Source organism: Cnephaeus nilssonii, assembly GCF_951640355.1.
Source record: "Cnephaeus nilssonii genome assembly, chromosome: 23".
In the NCBI taxonomy this organism is placed as follows: Eukaryota; Metazoa; Chordata; class Mammalia; order Chiroptera; family Vespertilionidae; genus Cnephaeus; species Cnephaeus nilssonii.
Window position 1 is genome coordinate 19,210,501 of NC_137094.1, and position 17,052 is coordinate 19,227,552.

At 68.1% G+C, this 17,052-nt stretch overlaps 1 protein-coding gene across 1 annotated transcript in view; it reads left to right on the forward strand.

The window, feature by feature from the left end:
• Positions 1 to 16,074, forward strand: part of IGFN1 (immunoglobulin like and fibronectin type III domain containing 1) — a 28,696-nt gene extending 12,622 nt beyond the window's left edge. Inside the window, exons 12-25 of the mRNA XM_079763776.1 lie at positions 235 to 686; positions 4,066 to 4,645; positions 5,120 to 5,244; positions 6,132 to 6,273; positions 7,075 to 7,374; positions 7,995 to 8,294; positions 8,680 to 8,853; positions 10,090 to 10,218; positions 10,748 to 11,050; positions 12,028 to 12,116; positions 12,636 to 12,831; positions 12,978 to 13,277; positions 14,282 to 14,608; positions 15,644 to 16,074. Of these exons, the coding sequence (XP_079619902.1) occupies positions 235 to 686; positions 4,066 to 4,645; positions 5,120 to 5,244; positions 6,132 to 6,273; positions 7,075 to 7,374; positions 7,995 to 8,294; positions 8,680 to 8,853; positions 10,090 to 10,218; positions 10,748 to 11,050; positions 12,028 to 12,116; positions 12,636 to 12,831; positions 12,978 to 13,277; positions 14,282 to 14,608; positions 15,644 to 15,657 (3,431 nt within the window). The 3' untranslated portion in view covers positions 15,658 to 16,074. The remainder of the gene's footprint in view (positions 1 to 234; positions 687 to 4,065; positions 4,646 to 5,119; positions 5,245 to 6,131; positions 6,274 to 7,074; positions 7,375 to 7,994; positions 8,295 to 8,679; positions 8,854 to 10,089; positions 10,219 to 10,747; positions 11,051 to 12,027; positions 12,117 to 12,635; positions 12,832 to 12,977; positions 13,278 to 14,281; positions 14,609 to 15,643) is intronic.
• The last annotated feature ends 978 nt before the right edge of the window (positions 16,075 to 17,052 follow it).

The window sequence follows — 17,052 nt, forward strand, 5'->3', positions numbered from 1 at the left end:
AATCCCCCGCCCCCAAAATCCTCGGGGGCCACTCGGCAGGTGGGGGGTGGGTGCGGGGCTGGAGAGCGGGGATGGCGTGTCCCGTCACTGCCTGGCCCACCGGGCTCCCTGCTCCGAGGGCAGCTGGTCTCTCTGCCGGGACCCTGAGGGTCAGGACAAGCAGGGGTGTGGGGGCCGCGGACCGTCGGCCCCCGCTAACGGCCTCCTCTCTGTCTCTCGTGGTGGCGTCCACAGCTGGGCAGGACCAAGGCCTGCTGACCACCGGTGCTGACCACCAGGTTCAGGGGCAAGGAGCCCCGGCCTCCGACGCCCAAGAGTCCAGCGGGGCCAGCGGCGAGCGGGGGGCTCCCAGAGCGCAGGGGGGCGCCCCCGGGGGGGCCGGGCTGGATCCCGGCCGCCAGTTCCCAGCTGGCCTGGACGGAGGTGGCCTTGGTGGGCACAGCTACTCCTCGGTGGGGGGCGAGGGGGCCGCCGGGGCCGCCTGGGGCCCCGGGCAGGCGGGGAAGGGCTTTCCGGAAGCGGACAGATTCGGGGCCACTGTTTCCGGGGACAGCCAGCGCCACAGAGAGGGGGGCGGCGGGGACACGAGCCTCCCGGGGGGGGCCCAGTCGCAGGGAGAAGGCGCGGGGTCAGGGCTGGGCCTCGCGGGCGGTCACTGGCTGGATGGTGGCCGAGACGGCGGGCCGGTGGGGGGCTGGGGGGCTGGGGGACTGGGGGGCCGTGGGGAAGGACAGGAGGGCAGTGGGGGCAGCAGGGGACAGCTGGGCAGGCACAGCCAGGGGCAGCTCGGGGGTGCTCAGCTGGGACCCGGGACAGGCACGGCGGCCCTGCAGGGGTCGTGGTCCGGCCCTGGGGGGCCTGGGGCGGGAGGGGAAGGGATGGAGAGGTTACTGCAGGAGGAGAGCCCGGGTGGGGTCGGGGGGAAGGATGCTCTGAGCCGGGAAAGGGGGAGCGGAGAGGCCTGGGGCGTCTGGGGCGGCGGGGCCGGCCTGGGGGGGTCTGGGGAGGGCAGTGTGGCCGGAGGTCCTGGGGCCCTGGGGTTCCCCGAAGGAAGGGGCCCCGGCTCCGAGCCAGGCAGAGGCCCTGGGTCCTGGGGCTCGGGGGGACGGGGTGATGAGGACCTCGGGGACGCCAGGGGCCTCGGGGGACCAGGGCCGTCTCCCGGACAGACGCCCGCCGGCCAGGACTCCCAGGGCCCCTCGGGACCTGGGGGCCAAGACCCCCTCTGGGGGCATGGGAGTCCTGAGGGTTCGAGGCAGGAGGGAGGCCCAGGAGGACCCGGGGGCTGGGGAGGAGAGGGCCAGGGGACAGGGGGGGCCTGGGGCGAGGCCGGGGATGGCAGAACCCTCCCGAGTTCCCAAGGAGAGGCAGCAGGTCCGAGGGGGGCCGGGGGGGCCGGCAGGATGGGGGCTGGGAGCTCAGGGCCTTGGGGCGACATGGGGTCCGGCCTTAGCCAGGCCGGGACCCACCCTGGGCCTGGAGGAGGGAGAGGGGGTGTGGACGGTACCCAGGCGCCCGGGCTGATGGGGTCTGGCCCGGGGGGCGATGCCAGCAGCCACGGGCTTATTGGGGCTCCAGGCCGGGGTGCTCAGGGGCCAGGGGCCACGGGGTCGGGACCGTATTTCTGGAATGGGGCTCAGAACTCCGGAGAAGGGGGGCCCGGAGGTGACAGGGGTGCCGAGGCTGGCTTAGTGGGGTCCCGGTACGGTGACGGCTCGGGGTATTTAAGGGGAACAGGCCCTGGAAGTGGGGCTGGCTCCCGCGATGGCTCGGGGGCGCTGGGAGAGGTGGGCTCTGCCTGGGGTGTCGGGGCGCCCGGGGGGGCAGAGGCTGAGGAGGGGGGCGTTCACAGGGGCGGCTCGCGGGGACCTGGGGCAATGAGGCCTGGAGACCAAGACGGACACGGTCCTGCAGGGAGGGGGCCCGGGACACCTGCTGGGGGTGTAGGAGGAGAGGAAACCGGGGTGCAGCCCAAAGCCTGGGGCCCCACACCCGGAGGCCCGGGGGAGGCCGGCCCTGGGGGCAGGCGACGTCCCAGCGTTGGCCTCGGGACCTCAGCCACCGTGGGGGCCGGAGGGGAGGGGCATGTGGGAGCAGAGCCAGGGGGTTCGGCCCGAGAGGGTGGGGGCTTTCGAGCCTCCGGGGCAAAGGGGGCCCCCGGAGAAGGAGACTGGGCAGGTGGGTCTGGTGGTCCGGGCGCCACGGAGCCAGGCTCTCTGAGGGCGGGGGGCGGAGGGGGCGGTGGGGAGGGGACCCGGGGCCCCAAGGCCCAGGCTCCCGGCAGCGGGGTGGGTTCTGACGGGGGTCACAGCGGTGGATCCGGGGTCCCGGGGCCTCAGCACATTGGGGGGTCAGGGGGGCCTGGGCGTGGGGGGATGGGGCCAGGCGGGGAGGCGGGCTTCAGTGACGGTTCAGGGGGGCTTGGAGGCGTGGGGTCAGGGAGTGAGGCCGGCCACAGGGGTGGTGAGGGAGGGTCCAGGCACAGCGCCGGCTCAGGGTATGAGGCAGGTTATAGGAACGGTTTGGGGGCTCCTGAGGGGATGGGGTCGGGGGCTCAGGCTGGTCACAGGGGTGGGATTGGGGGTGTTGGGGGGATGGGGTCAGGGGCCCAGGCAGGTTATAAGGATGGGACTGGGGGTGTTGGGGGGATGGGGTCAGGGGCCCAGGCAGGTTATAAAGATGGGACTGGGGGTGCTGCAGGGAAGGGGTCAGGGAGTGAGGCAGGTTATAGGGATGGTTTGGGGGCTCCTGGGGAAATGGGGTCAGGGGCCCAGGCAGGTTATAGGGATGGGATTGGGGGTGTTGGGGGGATGGGGTCAGGGGCCCAGGAAGGTTATAAGGATGGGACTGGGGGTGTTGGGGGGATGGGGTCAGGGGCCCAGGCAGGTTATAGGGATGGGATTGGGGGTGCTGCAGGGAAGGGGTCAGGGAGTGAGGCAGGTTATAGGGATGGTTTGGGGGCTCCTGGGGAAATGGGGTCAGGGGCCCAGGCAGGTTATAGGGATGGGATTGGGGGTGTTGGGGGGATGGGGTCAGGGGCCCAGGAAGGTTATAAGGATGGGACTGGGGGTGTTGGGGGGATGGGGTCAGGGGCCCAGGCAGGTTATAAGGATGGGACTGGGGGTGCTGCAGGGAAGGGGTCAGGGAGTGAGGCAGGTTATAGGGATGGTTTGGGGGCTCCTGGGGGAGTGGGGTCAGGGGCCCAGGCAGGTCCTAAGGATGGTTTCGGGGGGTCCAGAGGAGGGGGGTCAGGGCTTGAGGCAGGTCACAGGGGAGGCCCGGGAGGGTCTGGGGAGACTGGGCCGGAGGGTGAGTGGGGCTCTGGAGGCGGCCCCGGGCGCCGGGGGGTAGCAGGCGCTCTGGCCTCAGCGGGACAGGAGGGGGGACCCAAAGGCCGAGAAGCTGGGGGGCACGGGGCGGGGTCCGGGGCGGGGTCCGGGGTGGCCTCAGAGGGGCCTTACGGGGGCCCCGGCTCCGAGGGGGGCAGGGCACCGGGGCTGGTGAACGGGGCCGGCCCTGGGGTGGGCTCGGGGTTGCCCGGAGCGGCGGGCGCCGGGGGCTCTGCCTCCTCGGGGGCCCCAGGGTCTCCCGGGGACAGAGGGGCCCCCCGCGGGAAGGGCGGGTCTGCAGATCAGGCAGGGGCTGTGGGGGCTCCTGGCTGCCTTGATGGTCGGGGGGCCATGGAGGGTGCGGCCTGGGCAGGGGCAGGGGCTCCGGGATCCAGAGGGGGAGACGGCTCCCGGAAAGCAGGGGCAGGGGCAGGGACAGCAGACAGGGGCGGAGCCGATGCCCAGGGAGGACCAGGGCCTCGGGGCACGGGGGACTCCCAGCTGGGAGGTGGGGGGGGCGGCGGCCGCCTCGGGGACAGGCACAGGCGAGGCCCGGGACGGAGGCCGGGGGCCCGGGCAGAGGGGCAAATCCGCCTTGGCATCTGCCGATGGGCCGGCGGTTAGCCGAGCCCGGGCCCCGGGCCGGGGAGACCAGGGTCCTGATGGGGGCCGTGCAGGAGCTGGGAGCCAGCCCCCCGGCTCTGGCGTGGACGGTGCTGCTTTCGGGGGGACCCAGGAAGGGCCAGAGGGCTCCCGGGACCGGGCAGGGGCTGCAGGCCCGGGAGAGGCAGGTGGGAGGCAGCGCCCGGGGGCGCGGGAGAGCAGAGGGTCAGGGGCAGGAAGCCGCCGCCGGCCCGCTGGCCCCCGGGACGTGGACGGAGCCCGGGACGGCCTGGAAGGTCCCGCTGGCAGCAAAGACTCCGGAGACAGATCCACGGACGCCGGGGGCTCGGGGTCCCCGCCCGGCAGAGGACAGAGAGGAGGAAGGGGGACCCGGGGGGCTGAGGACGACCAGGCCCCGACGGAGGACGGGGCCCCGCGTGGGAGCCGGTCCCGCACGCGGTCGGGGGCCACGGCCGGAGGCGGGGAGAGACGGGCGCTGGAGGAGGCCGGAGGCCGGGGGCCGCGGCCCGGAGCGGAGGACGACGCGGGGAGCGGCGGGGAGGCACCGCGTGAGGACGGGAGCCCCGCGGGCAGCAGGAGAGCCGGCGCGGAAGGCAGGCCGGGCGCCGGGGGCCGAGGGCAGGACGCCCCCCGCAGCCCCCGAGGCAGACACAAGCTCGGCACCGGCTGCTTCTGCGAAGAAGAGGCCCGAGGTAGGTGTGCAGCCAGGCTGGCTCCGCGGGGACCCTGCCCTCCGGGGCCCGCTCCTCCCAGGTCCTCCTCCAGCGTCAGGCACGTCCCGGCCAGTGCCCCCCGCCCCTATCTGGGGGCACCTCCTCCCGACCAGGAGGCAGCCTGGTGCAGGTGGGATCCGGGCCAAGGGGCCTCGGGGTACCCCCCCACCCCCCGCCCCAAGCATCTGTCCAGACACACGATGTCCAAAGCCCAGGGCGGTCCGGTCCGACTCACGCTGTGGGTCCCCCGGGCTGGGGGTCGCCCGTCTCTGTGACTCGGGGGCCCTCCATCCACCGTGCACCCCAGGTGCCCTGCGCTAGCCCAGGCCCCGCTGAGAAGAGCGAGGGGTTGGGCAGAGGGCGGTTGGCGGGACCTGGGGGGCCAGAGCCTAGGAGGCTGGGCCTTGGGGGGTCCCGGGGTGACCATCCCAGCCTCTGTCTCTGTCCCTCCAGCCCCCCAGGGCCATTTCTCCCGGGGCCTGGCTGACACGGAAGCACGGCTCGGGGAGGCGGTCACCCTGTCCTGTACCCTCAGCCGGGACCTGGGACCAGGTGCCTGGTTTAAGGATGGAGTTCAGGTACTGTGTCTCCCCCTTCCCCCCCCCCCCCCCACCCCCCCCCGATCTCCACCACTCGTCTGGGGCAGGGCCAGAGGGAGAGCAGAGAGCAGGCCCGGGTCCACGCGTCCTTCTTCGTCTTCTGAACGCACCTGGGCACTTAGTCCACCACCCAGTGTGCTCACAGCACGCAGGATTTTAGACCCACTGTGCGCCCCGGTCCCTGCCGCCCCCCCCCCCCTCCCACGCGCCCTGCTCTCAGCTGCTGTTTCTGTCCCAACAACACCTGTGGAACTTGATGTGTCTTTTTTTAAAAAAAAAAAATTTTTTTTAATTGATTTCAGAAAGGAAGGGAGAGGGAGAGAGAGAGAAACATCCACGAGGAGAGAGCATCACGGATGGGCTGCCTCCTGCACGCCCCCTACTGGGGATCGAGCCTGCAACCCGGGCACGTGCCCTGGACCGGAATCGAACCCGGGACCCTTCTGTCCGCAGGCCGGCGCTCTATCCACTGAGCCACACCGGCCAGGGCTCGACGTGTCCTTTAAGGCCACGTACAAAAGTCGCTTTGTCCGCCTAACGAGGCAAGACCCCTTGGCCCCGGGACGGCCTCAGACCTCTGGGGAGGGGGCGTGCCCCCCCTGTTTCAGAGCTCGGGCCTGGCGTCGGGGGCCTGGCTTCATCTCTCACGTGGGCGGATAATGGACCTACTGTGTGAGGCCGTAGGGACCCTTCAGGGCGGTGGCGGCTCACAGGGCGTGAGCACGTGGCTGGCCCGCGCCCATGTTCGATGCTCACCTGCCCGTCACGGTGGCTCCTGCGAGCGCATTGGTGACGGCCCCCCGGGGGGGCGGGGCTGGAGGAGCCTGGGCGGGAGCTGATTGGCTCAGCTGCCGGCCTGTTTGCAGCTCAGCGCCCAGGACGGACTGGTCTTGGAGCAGGAGGGCCTGGTGCGCAGGCTGCTCATTGCCCACGCGCAGGGCGCCCACGCCGGGAGGTACAGCTTCGTGGCCGGCGACCAGAAGAGCGAGGCCACCCTGACCGTCCGAGGTGAGGCCCGGCCCGCCCTCGCCCGCCTGGCAGTCAGTGCCGGGCGCTATACAAGCCCCCGAATGGGAGGCTGGTCTGCAGCCGGTGTCCCGCCCACCCTCCGTCTGAGAAGACGGTTTTATTATTTTACTAGAAGCCCGGTGCACAAAATTCATGCACTCGGGGGGGGGGGGTGTCCCTCAACCCAGCCTGCACCCTCTCCAATCTGGGACCCCTCGGGGGATGTCCGACTTCCCTCTCACAATCCGGGACTGCTGGCTCCCAACCGCTCGCCTGCCTGCCAGCCTGATCACCCCCTAACCACTCCCCTACCAGCCTGATCGACGCCTAACTGCTCCCCTGCTGGCCCGATTGCCTACAACTACCCTCCCCTGCAGGCCATCTTGTGGCAGCCATCTTTGACCACATGGGGGCGGCCATCTTGTGCGAGGGCGTGAGGGTCTAAATTTGCATATTACCTCTTTATTATATAGGATTTATTTACATATTAATATATTTTTTTAATTGATTTCAGAGAAAGGAGAGGAAAGGGAGAGAGAGAAACAGCCATGATGAGAGAGAGTCATGGATCGGCTGCCTCCTGCACGCCCCCTACTGAGGGTCGAGCCCACACCCTGGGCGTGTGCCCTTGACCGGAATCGAACCCGGGACCCTTCTGTTGCAGACAAAGCGCCCCCCCCCCCCATTAGTCCTCAGGTTCCTCACTCTTAGCCCCAACTTCCGTCTCTGAGCCCTTCTGTGCCCTCCCCCGGCGCCTGGGGCCCCGTCCTCCCTGCCCCCCTTGCCCTGTGTCGCCCCTAGACCCCCCGGTCATCGCCCCGGACATGATGGCGAGACTGAAGGAGCCGCTGGTGGTCAAGGCGGGGAAGCCGCTGAGCGTGAAGGTCGCCTTCGAGAGCCGCCTCCCGGTGCAGGCGGCCTGGACGAAGGACGGGGCCGCGGTGGACGGCACGGGGGGCCGAGGGGCGCAGGTGGCCCTGGGCGACGGCTTCGCGCGGCTGTGCCTCCCCAGCGCCAGCAGGAGGGACGGCGGCCAGTACAGCGTGACGCTGCGCAGCCAGGGCGGCTCCGTGCGGGCCGGGCTCACCCTGCACGTCATAGGTACCCGCCCCGCCTCCCCCACGGCCTGGGCCCCGGCGCTGACCCTCCAGCCCACCGGCTGTTTAAGATCAAAGCAGCTGCCCCCCACCATCCCCTCTCCCCTCCACAGCCTGGGGGGAGGGAGCCCCGGTCCTGAGGGGGGCCGGCTGGTGCAGCTGGAGGGCTGAGCCGGGCAGCTGGGCTCGGGGCTGGTGCTCTTCATTATACCTCCCTGGGCATGTTCATATGTGTGAGTGTGTGCATATGTGTGTGCATTCATGTTGTGTGTGCACATGTGTGTGCATATGTGTGTGTGCATGCACGTGGTGTGTGCCCATGTGTGAGTGTGTGCATATATGCGTGTCTGCATATGGCATGTGCACACATGTGAGTGTGTGCATATGTGTGTGTATGCACGCATATGCATATGGTGTGTGCACACGTGTGAGTGTGTGCATGTGTATATGTGTGTATGCATGTGTCTGTGTTGGGTTAGAGACCAAGGACACATCTAGATCCCACCTAGGCTTCTCTGGGGGTCCCCCCACGGCAGGCTTATTTGCTGACCGGGGTGGGGGTACACCAGGCCCCCCCAGTTCCTCTGACGCCCCTTCTCTCCCTGCCCCTCCCCCGGGTCCCAGACAAGCCCCAGCCGCCCCAGGGCCCCCTGGAGGTGCAGGACTGCCGGGGGGCTGGCGTCTGCCTCCGCTGGGGGCCCCCCCGGGACGACGGGGGCCGCGCCGTGGAGCGCTACGTGGTGGAGCGGCGGCAGGCCGGCCGCAGCACGTGGCTGAAGGTGGGCGAGCCCCCCGCCGACGCCACCAGCTTCACGGACGCCCAGGTGGAGCAGGGCAAGAAGTACGCCTTCCGCGTGCGGGCCGTGACCTCGGAGGGGCCCGGCGAGGCCCTGGAGTCGGAGGAGGTGCTGGTGGCTCCCGAGGGTAAGAGGACGGACGGGTGGGGGGCCAGGGGGGGGGGGCTTGGGCTCCCCTCTGTGCCCGGGGCGGAGGGACCATGCAGGGTCGTGGGTCCTCCCCGTGTCACTCAGGATCTGGAACAAGATGTGGGGTCTGCTCCCAGCCGGGGCTCTCCGGACGCAGGGGACCCATGCGAGAGCCCGGGGGGGCGGGTGACCTCGTCCCCCACAGACGCCCGTCTGGCAGGACCCCTCGGCCCCGGGCTCTTCTGTCCCCGTCCCTCCCCGGGCAGCCGGGACGCGTCCCTGAACAACGCTCCCCGGGGAGGGACCATGTGGCCCCGGAGACACCCCGCCGGCCCCTCCGACCCGTCCTGAGCCTCCGGCTGACCCCCCTCCTCCGCCCCCAGCGTGCCCTGGGCCCCCCTCGGCCCCGGCCATCCTGTCCGCCTCCAGCCAGAGCATCACCCTGAGCTGGAAGGCGCCCCGAGGCCCCGGCAGCGCCCACATCCTGGGCTACCTGGTCGACAAGCGCAAGAAAGGAAGCAACACGTGGGTGGCCGTGACCGAGCAGCCGGTGCCTGGTGAGCGGCCCGCACCCTCGGCCTCCACGGCCCCGGGCGTCCCCCTGGCTCCGAGGTCCGGGGGTGACTCAGGCCAGATGCGCCCCGAGCCGTGGGTCTCCCCGGGGGCGTCTGCCCCTGGGGATGCTGGGAGAAGGTGGGGAGGGACGTCCAGGGTGAGGCGGGCGGAAATACTGCTCAACACCCCACAGCACCCAGGACGGCTCCCTCCGCCCGCATCACCCCAACAAGGAATCGTGTGGCCAGTGTCCACAGCACGGAGGGGAGACCCCGGGCTGGCGGGCATCTTGGGGTGGAAGCCGGAGACATGGCCATTAGCCTGACCCCCCGTCCACCCTTGACCTTGGGTAGCTCACTCCCTGCCCAGGTCTTAACGTCTCAACCACAGGGGAGAGGTTAAGCCCGGCCGGCGTGGCTCAGTGGTCAAGCATTGACCTATGAACCAGGAGGTCAGGGTTCGATTCCCGGTCGGGGCATGTGCCCAGGTTGCAGGCTCCATCCCCAGTAGGGGGCGTGCAGGAGGCAGCTGATCCATGATCCTCTCTCATCATGGATGTTTCTCTCTCTCCCTCCCCCTTCCTCTCTGACATCAATAAAAATACTAGGTGTACCGGTTAGTAATGCGGATTGACCCTTTACCGGTTAATAATGCGGATTTTGTCATCAAAGAAAACACGATCATTTCAAGAGAAACATCGAACGTGCTTTGTTCAAAGTAACGTCCATCGCTAGCTACACATTTCCCCCATCTTTCAGGTCATTTGTGGGTACCGTCCCAACAGAACTTTTCTTGTTTTGAGGCAGACCATTCAGAGACCCCATTGTCCACGTCTTCGTACGTGTTGAAGGGCTGATCAGACAGTGCGTGTGCCGGCGGTCGGAACAAGGGGTCGTCTGAAGGAGCAAGACAACAAAACAGCACACATGTCACATCGCATACATGTCAACATATGTGTGGCTCCATCTGTTGAATAAAATCCGCATTATTCCCCGGCACACCTAGTCCATTCGAACAAAAAGATGAGGGGTTAAGGCACCTGCCCGTGGCCACCCGGCAAGTCAGTGGCAAGGATTGGGGGCCTGGCCCGTGAGCAGCGCCCGCTGCGCCGTGGCGAGGTCTGGGTCTCCCCGGCCGGCTGGGCACAGGGCTGTGTGGGGCTCCGGGACCCCCAGGCACCGCCTGTGTCCCAGCGCCTGGTCCCGCCCCCGGGGCGCTGACGGGCGGGTCTCTCACAGAGCGGAGGTGCACCGTGACGGACTTGCGGCACGGCTGCCAGTACGAGTTCCGGGTCACGGCCGTGGCGCCCTCCGGCCCCGGGCAGCCTGGGCCCCCCTCGGACCCCGTCTTCGCTCGGGACCCCATGAGTAAGTGAGGCGGCAACCCGGGGCGAGGGGGGTGGAGGGGAGCTGGGGGCGGCTCTGAAGCCGGGAGACAGGACAGGAGGCCGTGGGTCAGGGACAGTCGGTCGGGAATGGCCAGGCCCGGCCGGCGTGGCTCCGTGGGTGAGCGTCGACCTAGGAACCAGGAGGTCAGGGTTCGATTCCGGTCAAGGGCATGTACCTTGGTTGCAGGCACATCCCCAGTGGGGGGTGTGCAGGAGGCAGCTGATCGATGTTTCTCTCTCATCGATGTTTCTAACACTCTATCCCTCTCCCTTCCTCTCTGCAAAATCAATAAGATATATTTTTAAAAAAAGAGAGATACAGGATGCTAGTCTTTGGGATCTTGGGGATGGAGACGTCACCCACGGAGTCCCAGGTGGCAGGAGTCACGGGGGGATGGTGGGGTGGGGGGAGCGGGGGGGGGGGGCGGGCAGGTTGCTGAGTGAGCGGAGTGAGCAGGGGCGGCTCCCTGGAGGAGGTGCATGCCTCACGCTCCCCGGTGCTCGGCCAGGACCCCCCGGGCCCGTGAGGGACCTGCAGGTCACAGACACGTCGCACACCAGCATCAGCCTGCACTGGGCCGCGCCGGACGCCCAGGACGCGGACGAGGCGCAGGGCTACGTGGTGGAGCTGTGCCCCTCGGACAGCCTGGAGTGGGCCCCGTGCCACGCGGGCACCGTGCCTGGCACCGCCCACACGGCCAAGGGGCTGCGGCCCCGGGCGGCCTACTTTGTGCGGGTCGTCGCCGTGAACGAGGGGGGCCGCGGCGAGCCGGCCGTCCTGGACGTGGTGGTGCACGCCATGCCCCCCCAAGGTGAGCGCCCCTCCCTCCTCGCCCTTCCTGGGGTGGGGGGGGGCGGGGCGGGCCTGAGCGGCCCCCCGGGGCTCGGACCCGGAACCCCTCCCCCAGTTTAACCAGGTCACGTTCACGGAGCACCGACTACGTGCCGGCCGGGCCCTTTCAGACACGGTTTCCCGTTGCAACTTGTAAAACAATCCCACGAGGTGCTCTGGCCGGTGCGGCTCAGTGGGTAGAGCGTCGGCCCGTGGGCTGAAGGGTCCCGGGTTCGATTCCAGTCAAAGGGCATGGACCTCAGTCTCAGGCTCCCGGCCGTGGTCAGGAGGCAACCCATCCGTGTGTCTCGCTCACATCGGTGTTTCTCTCCGTCTCTCCTTCTTCCTTCCCCTCCCTCTAAAAACCAGTAGAAAAAACATCCTCGGTGAGGATTAAAAAATAATAATAATAATCCGCCCTGGCTGGTGTGGCTCAGTGGATAGAGCGTCGGCCTGCGGACTGGAGGGTCCCAGGTTCGATTCCGGCCAGGGGCACACGCCTGGGTTGCAGGCTTGATCCCCCAGCAGGGGGCGTGCAGGAAGCAGCCGATCCGTGATTCTCTCTCATCACGGATGCTTCTATCTCTCTCTCTCCCTCCTCCTTCCTCTCTAAAACCAATAAAATATATTTTTAAAAAATCCCAGGAGGTTCGTAGGGGCATCCCCCACGTTCACACGAGGCGCTTGGCCGGGCCTCACCCCCCCCCCCCACCCCCCCGGCTGTGGCAGAGACGGGATTTAAACCAGGTGCCCGCCCGGCCGCCCCAGCGAGGCTCCGGAAGAGCTGGCTAACGCTGTGTCCCGCTCTGTCCCTGCCCAACCCCGCCCTCCCCTCCCGGCTCCCTCAGCGCCTCGGGGGCCACCTGTCCCTCAGGTCTCAGCCCCGCCCTCCCCCGCCCGCCTGGTGGTGACCGTGATGGACAGCAGAGGGCGTGACGGCCGCCCTGTGTGTTGCAGTCTCTCCCAGGTTCCTGGTGGACGCCAGCACCCAGGACACCCTGGTGGTCCGCGTGGGGGACACCATCCGCGTGCCCGTCCGCTTCAAGGTGAGCGCGTCTGCCCAACGGCGTGGGGGAGGGGCCGTTGCCCGCGGCCAAGGGAGCCAGGCTCGGCCCTCGGTGCCCTTCTGACCCGGGTTGGCACTGGGCATCAGGCCACAGGGAGAGAAAGGGGGGAGGGAGGGAGGGAGGCCTTAGCTAGTGTGGCTCAGTGGATAGAGCGTCGGCCTGCGGACCGAAGGGTCCCGGGTTCGATTCCGGTCAAGGGCATGTGCCTCGGTGGCAGGCTCCTCCCTGGCCCGGGCCCTGGTCGGGGGCGCGTGCAGGAGGCAACCAATCGATGTGTTTCTCTCTCTTCCACTCTCTCTAAAATTCCATGGAATAATATCCTTGGGGGAGGATTAACAAAAATATAAAATAAAAAAGGAAGGAAGGGGTCTCTTCGCAGGCCCAGCCCCACCCTCACCCCTCCCAGCACCCTCTCTGCCCCAGGTCCCCGCGGGCCCCGCCCCCAACAGGCCGTGGACACCCCAGAACATCCCTCCCCGCGCTCCCCTCTCCCCCCAGGCGGCCCCGCTGCCCGAGGTGACCTGGCTGAAGGACGGCCTGCCCCTGTCCCAGAGGAGCGTGACCTCCACCGAGGACGGCCTCACCCAGCTCCTGGTGCCCGCGGCCGGGCTCTCGGACAGCGGCCTCTACCGCGTGGTGCTGAGGGGCCCGCAGGGGCAGGAGGCCACCCACACCTTCACCCTCAGGGTGGCAGGTGAGGCGCCCGGGCCCCAGGCCTCAGCTGTGCGCCCCCCCCTGCCCCCCATCTCCACCTGTCTGTGCAGGGACCGCACCCCAACCTTCCCAACGGCCGTTTCTTTCTTTTTATTTTATTATTATTATTTTTTTTTATGAAAAAAGCGCGGCCGCAGGCGCCGGGCCCCATCCACCTGCAGGAGAACGTGCCGGGGACGGTGACGGCCGCGTGGGAGCCCTCGCCGGACGAGGCCCGGGGCGTGCCGCTGCACTACACCGTGCTGATGCGCTCGGCGGCGCACGGGCCCTGGCGCGAGGTGGCCGACCGCGTGCACACCACCCGCTTCACCTTCCTGGGCGTGGTCCCCGGGCACGAGTACCACTTCCGCGTGGTGGCCAAGACCGAGCTGGGCGCCAGCGAGCCCTCGGACACGGGCCAGCCCTGGTGCCTCCCGCGGCGGCGAGGTGGGCACCCCGGGGCAGCAGGGGGTGGGGGTGCCCAGGCCGCGCGGCCGGGGCGCGTCTCCGCGGGTAGCTGGACCCTCTCCTGCCCGACCCCCCTGCACCGGGTCCTCTGAGTCCCTGACTCGGGGGGTCCCACCTCCGTGGGGAGGACGGAGGGGCTGTGGGTGCCTGGGGCTCCAGGCGCCCTCGGGGGGGCAGGCAATGAGGTCAGTGAAAACACAGAAAACACAGCCAATCAGAGGAGACCTTGGACACAGGCCCCCGATGTTAGAAGCGAGGACGACATCAGGCGCATTTTCTAACGTTCAGACGCGCCTGGAAGGTTCCACTCCAAAAATGGAGGCGACGCTGGCTTTTCACTCGCTCTGTGCCCTCACGTGTCCACAAGGGACCTGTGTTAGCTCGTGGTAAAAAAATAAAAAACCCTCCCTGACCGGTGTGGCTCAGCGGACAGAACGTCGGCCTGCGGACTGAAGGGTCCCGGGTTCGATTCCCGTCAAGGGCATGTGCCTTGGTTGCGGGCACATCCCCAGTAGGGGGTGTGCAGGAGGCAGCTGGTCGATGTTTCTCTCTCATCGATGTTTCTGACTCTCTATCCTTCTCCCTGCCTCTCTATAAAAAAAATCAATAAAATATATTTTAAAAATAGAAAATAAAAAATCCCTCGCCTGGACGGCGTGGCTCAGGGGTGGAGCGTCCACCTATAACCCAGGAGGTCAGGGTTCGATTCCCGGTCAGGGCACAGGCCCGGGTTGCGGGCTCCATCCCCAGTGTGGGGCGAGCAGGAGGCAGCCGATCCGTGATTCTCTCTCATCACGGATGTTTCTCTCGCCCTCTCCCTCTCCCTTCCTCTCTGAAATCCATTAAAATGTTGTTTTTTTAATTAAAAATAAAAATAAAAGGAGTGAGGCAAGCCTGGGGCCTGCTTGGCAGGAAGGACACGCCGTCCCCAGCCGCCTGCCTCCCTCTGAGCCTCCTGTCTGTCCCCGGTGCTTCCCTTCCAGACAAGGTCCCGGCGAAGGCGCCGAGCTACCGGGAGCCGGACCGTGGCCAGAAGCCCTGGTTCCTGGTGGGCCTGCGCTCGCACCTGCTGCCCGCGGGCTGCGAGTGCTGCATGAGCTGCGCCGTGCGGGGCTGCCCGCCGCCCCGCGTCACCTGGTTCCGGAACGGCGAGAGCCTGGAGGGCCGCCGCGGGGTGTACAGCACCGACACGCTGGGCGTGTGCTCCCTGGTCATCCCCGGCGTCGGCCCCGAGGACAGCGGCCTGTACAAGGCGGTGGCCGAGAACGCACTGGGCCAGGCCATCAGCACGGCCACCCTCCTCGTCACAGGTACCTGCCGGCCTGGCCACGGCCGGGCTCGGGGAGGGGAGGGAGCCAGGGGCGTGGCCGCCTGCCTGCAGGGGTCCCCGGGGAGGGGAGGGACGAGGCGGGGTTCTCCGAGTGGCCGCCATGGACTCTGCCTTGAACCCGGCCCTCGCTGGCCCTCGCTGGCCCTCCAGGGCCCCCGGTTGGCTGGTCGGCAAAGGTGGGATGTGGACCGCGTCGTGGACAGGCGATGCTTGGCGTCCACAGAGAGAGGTTTAGAGTTGCGTGTTCCCTCCGTAAACATGCACGCCCAGAGCCGTGGCGTTCTCTCGTCAGTAAAATTCCTCACAGCGGAGCGAATCGCGTTCGCTAAAAAGAAAGCAGTGCTCACCCTGGCCGGTGTGGCTCAGTGGGTAGGGTGTCGGCCCGTGGACTGAAGGGTCCCGGGTTCGATTCCGGTCAAGGGCACGTCACGTACCTCGGTGACAGGTTCCCGGCCCTGGTCGGGGCGCGTGCAGGAGGCAACCCATCGATGTGTCTCTCTGTCTCTCCCTCTCTCTTCCACTCTCTCTAAAAATCAATGGGAAAATATCCTCGGGTGAGGATTAACAACACACACACACACACACAAACACAATTTCTCCCCAATAATCTCATAGTTTGAACATCTCATAGTTTGAATAGCCACATAAATAACCCTAAGCACTTTTAATTATTCAGAATTGTCCTTGGTACAAAAATGGCCCTTGAGCTCTGGCCCGGGACCCCCCTCCCCGCCCTGCGCCCTCTGTGCCAAGCACTCAGGGGCCCCTCAGAACCCCTGCTGGCAGAGGTGCCTCCTGTCTGGGTGCTGAGGTCTGCCCGGGGCCCGGAAGGGCTGGCCTGAGCTCAGAGAGCACCTTGTGGTTCTGGATTCGAACCCACGGCCCCCGCGGCAGAGCCCAGGCCTGACCCCTTTGCTGTAGGACCGTCCCACTCAGCAGGTGTGTGTGTGGGGGGGGGGGGGGCGGGCGCTGCCCCCCGGGACCAGCCCGATGCCCTGGTGTTCGTGTCTTGCAGATCCCAGCTCCTAGCCCGCCTCGCCCTCGATGGCCCTGCCCGGCCACCCAGCCTGGGAGGACGGACGCCTCATCGCCACGCGGGCCGGATGGAGGACGCCCCCCGGAGGCCAGGGCGGCAGCAGCGAGGGGCCTCTGGGAGGTCCCCCCAGGAAAGCCCGTGGGGACGGAAAGGAGGAACGGGGGAACCCCAGCCTGCGGCCCCACCCACAGGCGAACCTCCCCCTTCCCCCTGCTGCTTCCTTCTCACTGAACCCCGCCCCCCCGGGAGCCGCCTGCAGGGGGGAGGCCGGGCCCCGGGCGGGAAGAGCTGGGCCGCTGTGACCCCAGGGAGGGGACAGGAAGGAGGTCCCAGGTCCTGGGTGGGCACCGGGGCCCAGAGGACACGTGGGGGGGTTGCTCGCTGCTGTGCTTTCCCTCATTAAAACATTGGGCGACCACTCCCGATGGCCTGGAGGTGTGTTTGGGGGGCGGCTCCCGAGCAGAGCCTGGAGACCCGGCTGCAGCTGCGGGGGGCGGGGGGGGGGGGCGGTTCTGGGTTGTGGAAAGAAGGGGGTCAGAATCGGGCCGACGACGAGGACAGCACAGTCCAGGGGAGAGGGGGAGGGGGCCCTCACCCCAAGCGTGTCTCCTGTGGGTCAGTGTCTCCGGGGCACTTGGGCCGTGCTGGGCCGGGGTCTCCCCACATTCATGTGAGGGCACCCCCCAGCTGTGAGGTCCTCTGTCCCCGGGGAGACTGTGACGTGGGCAGCGGGGAGCCAGGAGCCCAGGCCTGTGAGGAGGGGGGCTGACGCCTGCCCTCAGAGGGTCAGGGGGCCAGGGGGCCAGGGGGCGGGGGGCGACAGCGGACAGGGAGGCCTCAGCCCCCTCCTCTGCGTCCTATCCCCCGCTCCAGTCAACCGGCCTGCCATTCCAGACCTGACCACCAGGTGGCGCCGCAGGCTCTGCAGTGGCCGGGAAGGTGGCAGACGTGCAATCAGGGCCCAGCCTGGCCAGACCCTCAGCCTGGGGGCTCCCGGAGGTGGGGCCTGGAGCTCGGGGTGTCACTGAGAGAGTCCTCAGGGTGGAGGCCCGGAGGCAGGACCCTTGGGGGCCTGAGGGGGTCTGGACCGGGGGTCCTGGGTGGGGACAGGGGGCGGGGCCATCAGTCCCTGACTGACAGGTCCTCTCCCGCTTGGCTCTCTGACTCCTCAGCAGCTCGGACCCCCCTCCTCTGCCCTGCTGATGTGGAGGCCGCCCCCCCCCCAACCCCCAGCAGCCTTCCCCTCTCCTTCCTGAGACCAAAGCTGGGGTCCCTGAGGTCAAGGAGTGGTGTGTGGGGGTGCAGCCAATGTGACCCCCTCGGGGCCTGGGCAGGACTGCAGAGCGTGCCGTCAGGGAGGAGTGGACGGGCTGGTGGGAGAGACGCCG